At 35.6% G+C, this 9549-nt stretch overlaps 1 protein-coding gene across 1 annotated transcript; it reads left to right on the top strand.

Annotated features, from left to right (window-relative positions):
• The first annotated feature begins 7187 nt into the window (after positions 1-7187).
• LOC149881770 (uncharacterized) lies at positions 7188-8066 on the top strand. The gene has a single exon (XM_090065848.1). The coding sequence runs from the start codon at positions 7188-7190 to the stop codon at positions 8064-8066; it is 879 nt and encodes a 292-aa protein (XP_089921974.1).
• Positions 8067-9549: the final 1483 nt, after the last annotated feature.

Below are 9549 nucleotides of genomic sequence, written 5' to 3'. Positions count from 1 at the left end.
GTGATGACGCTTAAATATCATCATCTGATATTTCTCCTAAATCTAAATCTTCTCCCATGATGCTTTGAAAAGAAGGTGTACTTTTTGTGATTGTGACTTCTGAAAGTTTGACTTGTATGGATTCGATCTGCGCGCCGATAAAAACGCCTTCAATTTTAAGAGAGGCAATCGCAAAGCACTTTTTTCGAATGTATTCGAGGGAATTTTTTTTAATAAGAAATTTTTTTAATAATGCTTATTAAAAAAAAAGGGTAAATTTACCCTATTTTTTTCATTTTCTATTGTTTTCTTTTTGTAGAACAAAGAAGTAACTTCAATATTTTTTCCATTTTTCTTGGTGAATAACTTTCCGAAAAAAATGGGAGCGCTGTTAGCATTGTGTTTAAAAATGGATAAATTTTCAGGGAATTTTTTTTGTTCTTCCTCCTTTTTTTACAAAGGTGTCATTTTGATGACTTGTTCTCGAAGAAATTTAGATTTTTTTTCAATCACTTCAATGAACTTTTCTTTTTCTTTCGTCATGCCTTTTTTTCCGTTAAAACCGTGAAAGGACTTGGAATATCCCGCAGTTCATTCGTTTCCACGCAGTTGTTTTCAAACACACCCAGCGAGAATAAATTGGGAGTTCTTAAAACGATAGGTCCTTTTCCGGAGGAGTAGTTATAATGCAGTGGAAATTTTTGATACTGAATGGGTTTTGTTGCGGCGTATATTTCTCCAACGGATAATTTGCTTTCGTCGAAATTTTCAATGGTGATAAAATCCGCATTTTTATAAGGAAAAGAAAATTATTTAAGTTATTTTTGCAAACGAATCAATTCTTTATGATCCACTCATGAGATGAACGAGTCTAGATATCCAAGCCATTTGACGAATGATTTGTTCTTTTGTTTGCAAATGACTTTTTCAATTCTGAATGTCTTGATGAGCTTTTTACATTTCCTGTTCATAAAAAGTGCCTTGTATTTCTTCGACGTGAGAGTCTGTGATTTTATACGTGGGAGGGTCTGTGAACTGAAATTTTGATACAGTGAAAACCTCTTCAGTCCATCTCGGTGTTTACCCTTTTTCAAAATTGGATTTCTTTTTAGTGATCCTCATTTTGTCGCCCGTGGCAAATTGGGGTTCAGATCTTTCTGCCTTTCCATTCAGATTAGATCCGTATAAATTCATTCAGACTCTGTTTTTATTCTTTTCATCGCTGGTTTCAACAGGGGTCATTTTAATGGAAGAGTGTTTGGTGTTGTTGTATTTATCAATCATTTCATCCAAAAAGTCAATATATTTTTTCGTGTTGTTGGCTGAAAAGTATTTGAACATTTTTTCATTCATCGTTCTGTTCCACCGTTCAACGACGCAACTTTTTCCCTCGTTTTCAGTGGAGTACAATTGCACTCTAAGAGCTTTCACGTGCTTGTTGTAAAATTCTTTTCCTTTATCCACCCACATTTTAGTACACCTTTTTTCTCTGAATATTTTACTTAGAGCGCCAGCCACATCAAGACCCGTTTTACTTTTTAAGGGTGCAATCTATCCGTACTTTGAAAATACATCAATAACCATGAGCAAGTACTTTATTCCGTTATTGATTTTTGAAAAAGATTAAATCAGCAGCCCATATTTCATTGATGTCGTTTACAATCACTCTTCTTCTTCTGAAATGATAAATCACTGGTTTATGAAGTTCGCTTTCAAGCTGATCAGTCCATTTCAGTTTCGTCGGTGTTTTTTTTTTTTTAAGATTTTTCGTTTTAACTCCGAGACCGAATATGGCTTTGGCGTTGATGATGGGAGTAATGATTTTTCTTTCGTTTATTTCTCTAGGGTGGGGTTGAGTATGGCGTTCATTTCTTCGAGCATTATTTGATCTGCTAAATTTCTGTTTTGCCTGTCGTTAAAATACTTGTAAGCGAGATCGTGGTGGTAAGCGGCGTTATCCACCCTGTCAACGGGTTTGCTCCAGTCTTTGTATGCGTCAGTGGAAGTGAGGTCGTCTAAGTTGGTACCAGGCCCGGCAAAGTTCATGCCGGGAATGTGCATTTCTCCAGGGAACTTTGCGTACGGAAGTTTTATTTCGCAAGAGAATTTGTTGATGGAGTTCACCAAGTCTCCTCCTTTTGTCGTAGAAATAAATTTGTTTTTGGTTGTTCCGCAAACGGCGCAAGTTCCTTTGAGCATATTTCCGTTGTTTTTTGAAACATCATTTGGCGTTCTCAAATGGAGTGTCTGTTTTTCTTTTGCATTTAACACAGTACATTTTTTTTGTTCAAGATAATAAAAAATTGTAATTATTGATTTGTCATGGAATATTGGTCAGAGCAAAGGAACAACAACAAGTTGTTGCGAAAAAGTGTACGGGGAATCATTGTTGGAATGTCTGGTTATGGAAAAACAACGTTGCTTCTGAATTTGCTGTTAAGACCAGGATGGTTGGACTACAACCATTTGCAAGTGTTTGGGAAATCTCTTTTTCAGCCAGAGTATAAAATACAGAAAAGTTCATTTGAGAAGAAATTACCAAAAGAGGTCATTCTTAAACTGTTCAATATTCAAAGTGAGATTGAGAAATTAAACGCGAGCCCTGAATTAGTCGTTGATGATATTTCAAAAAATTGGAGTGATAAAGCAGACATGGAGTGTCAGTTTTTTGAAACAGCGGATGACGTGCCAGATCCTGAAGATCTCGATGCGTCAAAGAACAATTTGATGATTTTTGACAATTTGCAGTTGACCAAGCAAAATAAGTGTGAGAAATATTATATCAGAGGAAGACATTCCAACGTGGATTGTTTCTATTTGGCGCAAAATTATTTTATGCTTCCGAGACAGACGATCAGAGAAAATACAAACTTTAATTGTTTGTTTCCGCAGGATTCGAAGAATGCGGATCATATTTATCGCGATCTTGTTTCGAGCGACATGAAGAAAGAAGAGTTTAAAAAGTTTTTCAGGCATTGTTGGTCTGAGCCTCACGGATTTGCGGTGATTGATTTGTCCTCGAAAAATGACTGCGGAAAATATCGAAGCGGATTTGACGATTTTTATTTTCCATGCTCTTAAAAAATATATATTTTTTTCCAATATAAAAATGTCGGGATTTTATTTCATTGTAAAATCGAAAAAAGAAAATCCAACTGTAAGAAGCAGCATCATCAGAACGTACTTTGACAAACCAATCGAGCTTGATTTAAACAAAAAATATGAGATGGCGCTAGTGGGGTTGGATACTTATAACAGTTATACAAACATCAACTCTGGAAATAATGTTTTTAGGCAACCCCAACGCTGGGTCAAATAGTTACACCATTTACGTTGAAGAAGGGTCTTATGAAATGAGCTTAACAATTATCTTCAAAATGAAATGAAAAAGCAAGCCGGAGATATGTACAGAGTAGACGGAGTGGTTATTGGAGCAAGCCAGACAACGTCGAGATCCACATTGAAATTTGGAAAGCCAGGAGCTACAACAAGATATTGGGTGGATTTCAACGTGAATAACAGTTTGACACCAGTTCTTGGATTTCATAAAAAGGAGTATACCTACGTGGAGAAGAAAGAGGATCTTTATACAAGCACTGCTGTTGATCGTTAAATTCACGGAAATATTTTTTTTGGTTTAAAAAAATGAGCAATTATCAAAAGGTGAGATTAAATATTTCACAGGGTCAAGATGATAAAATAAAAAAAGCGATTCAAGAAGGAAGCGACGCTAGTATAAGGCTATCCCATCAAGATCTGGATGGCAATCACATCCTGGCAGTGACAAAGTCTCAATTGAATAAAATTACAAAAGCGTTCAATAATGGCACAGGTGTTACACTTAAGCAGAGTCGAAGTCAGTTGGCTCATTACTCTAAAAGAGGATTTATTGGAGCTCTTTTGCCTTTATTAGGAATGCTCGGAAGTACGCTCGCAACAAGAGTCGTCCCAGCTCTGGCAACAGGATTGTTGGCAGGAGTGGGTTGGTCTGCTGGTTCTGAGATAGTTGATAAAATTGCAGGTAGAGGAGTTGTTTATTTGAAAAAGAATGGAAGAGGAATGAAATTGACAGCAGCATGATCAGGATTGTTTTTAAGACCTTGGGTGAAGAGCGAGTCAGTAGGTGGAGATGGATTGTTCGTTAGAAGCGGAAGAGGATATGAATCAGTTAGATCTGGTTTATTGTTAGGACCGAATTCACCGTTTTCCAGCATTCCGTTTTTAAATTTAATTCTTTAATAAAAAGATGGAATCACAGTGTTTGAAAAAAAATGATTCATTTTGATAGAAAGAGATCCAAGGGATGGAATAAATCAACCCTATTTTTCGATAAACATTTAGAGTATCCTCCAACGAAAGTGGGTTGTAGATATGAAATATTTGCACAAAGCGACATTAAACTAAATTGACTGGCTCATCAGAAAATAACTTTTATGTTTGGAATCAGCCTTGAAAGCGGAATAGCCTTGGTGAATTTGAGGGAAAGTATAAAATCAAAACTGGATTATTTCGATCACAACATGGCGTTTTTAGAGTCGGTGGATAAGGTCATCATGGAAATTCACAATAACAGCAATTCAGACGTGGCTATCAAAAAAAAAGAATTTTTTTTCTTTTCTTAATAAAATGGAATATAATTGTGGCGTTAATTCATATGGATTCGAAGGATCTAACTGTTATAATGAAAAGCCAAATTCATCCAAAGGACTGTATCCAGTTATTCCAAATGCCCCTGTAGATGAAGGGCATAACTATCGCCTTCAAAAAACAAGTGAGATACAAAAAGAGATTGAAAACGAGAATGAAAATAGAATGATGCTGAGCAAAATAAATCACCGGGCTGTAAGAAACATTTCGAACGTGGATAGCTCGATGCAGATATTGTGCATTGCTCTTGGGATTGTAGGAATTGGACTTTTAACCACCATTATCGCCACTCCAGCAGCGATTGCGTGCGAGGGTGTTGCTATCGGAACAGATTTTTTGTCATTTATTGGAGGACACATTACCAAAAAGATTAGCTTGAAAGCGGAGAAGCATGAAAAAGTGAATATTCTTGCAGAGTCTAAATTGAACACCATAAACGATTATATTTCAAAGGCGTCGAAAGATGGAAACATAAGCGATAGCGAGTATGAGCTAATTCTTGGCGAGCTTCAAAAGTTTATATCCATGATAAATGAACTAAAGAACAAAAACTAAAACTGATGAAATGACGATTGATGAAAATTGATGAAATGACGAAAGAGTCTTTAAAACAAAAGGGCAGGGAGGACGCAATAAATGCTTTTAACAACATGTGGAAAAAAAAATTAACATTGTCATCATCATGTTAAGTTTAGTGATTTTTTTTTCTGTATTATAAAAAAAATGTCTTTTTTTAAAATACAAGACCCGAACAAGAGGGATGAGATTATGAGAGAAATGAATGAGAATAGAAAAAGGATTTATCAGGAAAGCCTCAATAACAATATTTCAGATGCAAAATTTCAGACTGATTTGAGCAAGCTTTATAAGCCTCTTATTGAAAGCAATGAAAAGGTGAAAAACGAGCTGAAGAACATCACTAACAGAGTTGGTGATAACAGCTAATTGTCCTTGCAGTACAGCGCAGATCCTGTAAAGGAGATTACCAGTGGAAGAATGAATGTTGGTGCAATTGCGTTACACTATTTGTCCAATTACGCGTCCAAACGAAGTTTTTCAGACAGAGTATTTGGAGTGCACGCAAAAGATGGTAAAATATAGATTGGTAAAGACGAAATAACCATCGATGAAAATGACATTTTTATTGGAGAAGACAGATATGCTGGGACAAAAGATCTTTGGGAGCTTGCTACGAGATTTAAGCCTAATAAAAGCAAGTTTACGAATGAAGATTTTAAAAATTACGAAAAAATACTTATTGACACGAAAGCAATTGAATCTGAAGCAAATCCAAACAAGCCAAGAGCCTCTAAAAGTGAAAAATATGTTACAATAATAAAACCCATTTGGGATAAAATTAAAATGAACACTCGTGGTAAAAAAGGTTCAAGAAAAATTATACTTCCAGGAGATCCTTATGCACTTGTGCAAAGGCTTAACTTGAGCGTGGCTGCATGGCATGCTGGAAATACAGGGTCGAGAAATGAGGCTGTGACAATATGTGATGAGCTGCTGAGGGAAAATGTTATTAATAAAGAGGAGTATAAGTCGATGCTGAGGTACATCGATGCAAAATAGATTTTTAATTCGCATGCGAATCCAGGAAAATTCTTCGAATTTTTTTCACACATAAAAAATGATCGTTTACAGAAATAGATATGTTAAGAAACACGTTGGCAGCGAAAGTGGAATAATCAATACGTTGAAAAATTTCTTAAGAAGAGCAGTAACATCGTGCGCCTCTAAAGCAGCATCATCTTTAGCCATTAAAATCGCGAAAAGCGAACTTAGAAGAGAAGCGATAATGGCAATTAAATCAGCAGGAAAAGAGCTGGCTTCTTCCGCCATATCTACCGCCAAAGACGTGGCCATTGATAAAGGTAAAAAGACCATAGAGAAATTGTATGCAAAGACTGGAACGCCGAATCCGAAGGACATCACTAAGAAAAGTAAAGTCATCATTTCAGGAATGGTTAACAGCAGACTTGCATAAGCGCCAAGCTCAAAAGCGCCACCCATGGCTGATTTTTCCATGTTTGGAGGGAAATTAAGTGCTTCGCGCCCACATAAATTGTCAAATAAAAATGCCATCAGAATACAAGACCTTGTAAAAATAGGTAATGGGATGAAGATAGTGTGATCCGTGGAAAATTCTTCGAATTTTTTTTTTTTGCATATAAAAAATGCCAAACTCCGATGTTTTAAATTTTACAGAAGAACTCGATGAAGAAATCAAAAGATTTGAGTTTCACGAATACGAGCCAATCAATCTAAAGATAAATACTCCTGTAGAAATAAGAATCAATATCGAGCAGCAAGACTTGTTCACTCTTCCATCTGAGGCAAACATTTTGGTTGAAGGAAGACTTTTAAAAGTAGATGGAACATCCTACGCGGATACGGAGGTTGTTACTCTTGGAAACAATGGGATCATGCAATTGTTCAGCCAGATTTCATATCAATTGTCGAATTAAAAAGTGGAAGCAGTTTACAGCCCAGGGTAAGCCACCACCATGCTTGGCTATCTCAAACATCCAGTGGAGTTCCAAATATCGGAGGGTATGAATCAGCTGTGGCAAAGAGACACAACGGCTTTAGCAGATCTTGTCAATAACACTGGAGCTAAACAAAGACAAAATTACATCATTACACAGAGTGAAGATAAAGGAACGTTTTCGTTCTGCATTCCTTTAAGGCACATTTTCGAATTTTGCGATGATTACGATAAAGTGCTTTACGGATTTAAAAACACGATTACTCTTGTGAGAAAGAGCGACACTGATGCGATTTTTAGATCAGCCGCAACAGCCGCAGGAAAAGTGGATCTTAGCATATTGTCCTTGTTTATGCATCATATCACTCTATCTGTTTTGGCTAGCAGCAATCTTTACAAAATCATTGAATCGAAAGTGGATGTGCCCATATCGTTCAGATCCAGACAGTGCGACACAATCGCTGTGGCTGTATCGAATACATTCAGATGGAGGTTGAGCGCAAGATCCGCCAGTAAAAGACCTAGGTACGTCATTGTTGGGTTCCAAACAATTAAAGAAGGCAGTCAAGAGATTAACCCGTCCGTATTTGATCACTGCGACTTGAAAAACATGTACGTCGCTTTAAACGGTGAAAAATACCCTGCTGTCGATTACAACTTGTCCTTCAAATACAAAAATTACTCAAGGGCTTACAGAGATGCCGCCAAGTTTGACAAAAGATTTTATCTAAAACTTGTCCGCATTAAATTACAATACATTTTCCCACTTTTTGTTTTTGATGTGAGCAAGCAGGCTGAGAGATTAAAATCTTCAGTGTTAGATGTGCAAATTAAAGCTACATTTAATTCAAAAGCTCCTGCAGACACTCAAGCCTTTGCCGTTGTTATTTCTGATAAATTGTTAAGGAATAAATCAGACGGAAACAGAACGAATATTGTTTATTAGGTGCGAGGCACCCACATGAAGTTCATTGATTCTCAAAGAGGATCTCAAATTATTAAATTCGCTTGCGAATTAACATGAATTAGGTCCTTTGGACCCGCATGAATTGGTCCAAAGGACCTAATCATGTTGGACCTAATTCATAGGTCTCGAAGATCATGTTAAAAAAATGAATTAAATAAATTTTTTATTCTTTACATAATAAAAAAATAGATAAAATTGTTTAATATATATAATAAAGTATTTTTGACAACCACCGACTCTTGCTCAATGATATTGTAAAACAAAAAAATTGGATTTGCATTAGGCTATTGGTAAAAAAAGAGAGTTTTATTGGAGCATGACATTTTTCCCATTCATTAAGTATGTCTCATTAAATGGGACAAACATAAAAGAATGTTAAAAATGAACGTGTTTAGTTCAATCATTTTTCAAATAAGTTTATTAAATGTAAATATAGTTAAAAAAGTACATATATAAAGACCGCTCAAAAAAATTTTTTAACTTTAAACTTTTTAACTCTAATTAAATTTCAATCAAAGTGGATCTTTTTCATTTTAAAATATTGTCGTATAAAAGTGTGTAAATAATACCTATTACCCATGGGGATAAAAGTAAGGGACTGCAGCATCCCTCTGCTGAGCTGTAAATAATACCTTATTAAACTCATTCAATAAGTTGTATTTTGTCCCATTCAATATGCGCATCACTTTATCCAAAAATGATTAGTCACACCAAAAACACCATTATTTAAGCTTGAATGTTTTACACACTGTAATAATAGAGACGGCTATTTATTTAAAGATGGAATTTTATTTTCCATAACTTCAAAAACCGCTGCAAAATTAGAAAAACAAAAACATTTTTAAAAATTACTTTTTACATTTGAAAACACAATAAAACATCCAATGTCATTACAGTCATAGCGCAATAGGATGGATGAGTCGGTCAGTTGAATTCTTATTTCTATCACTCTTTGAAACTAAGTTTGTCCCATTCGATAATCGTCCCAATTGTTAAGGTTCTCCCCTAATGTCGCTGATGATGATTGCGGTTGAAAATAATTTAATAGATAAAAATGCGTTGATGGAAGATGTGAAAGATTAGAGGCCTGTTGAAAGACCAAAAAAAAGAGGTGAAAGAAACGAGGCTTATTAGAAGACCTAGAATAGTACAAAAGGCTTGGTCTGATTAGAAAAAATCCTGCGACTGTAAGACTGACCCATGTTGAACCTGGTGAGGTGACCGAGTATGTTTCCCTTTACAAGACAATTAGAGAGACGAGACACGGTTGGCATTACTTGGAAAGTCAAAATGGAAAGGTGGATAAAGATGGATTTCAAATAGGAGTTTTAAGTCTTTGAGACCCACATGAATTGGATCCATGATTTGCTTAAATTTCGCAAGGGAATGAATTTAATTCGCATAAATTAGGTCTGAAAGACCCATTTAGGTTAAATCCAAAGGATCTAAAAAATCAAAGATT

This window comes from Hydra viridissima, unplaced genomic scaffold, assembly GCF_058129835.1.
Source record: "Hydra viridissima isolate aposymbiotic clone 2 unplaced genomic scaffold, HvirCarnegie_v1 scaffold_11, whole genome shotgun sequence".
In the NCBI taxonomy this organism is placed as follows: Eukaryota; Metazoa; Cnidaria; class Hydrozoa; order Anthoathecata; family Hydridae; genus Hydra; species Hydra viridissima.
This window is presented reverse-complemented; position numbering and strand designations above follow the sequence as displayed.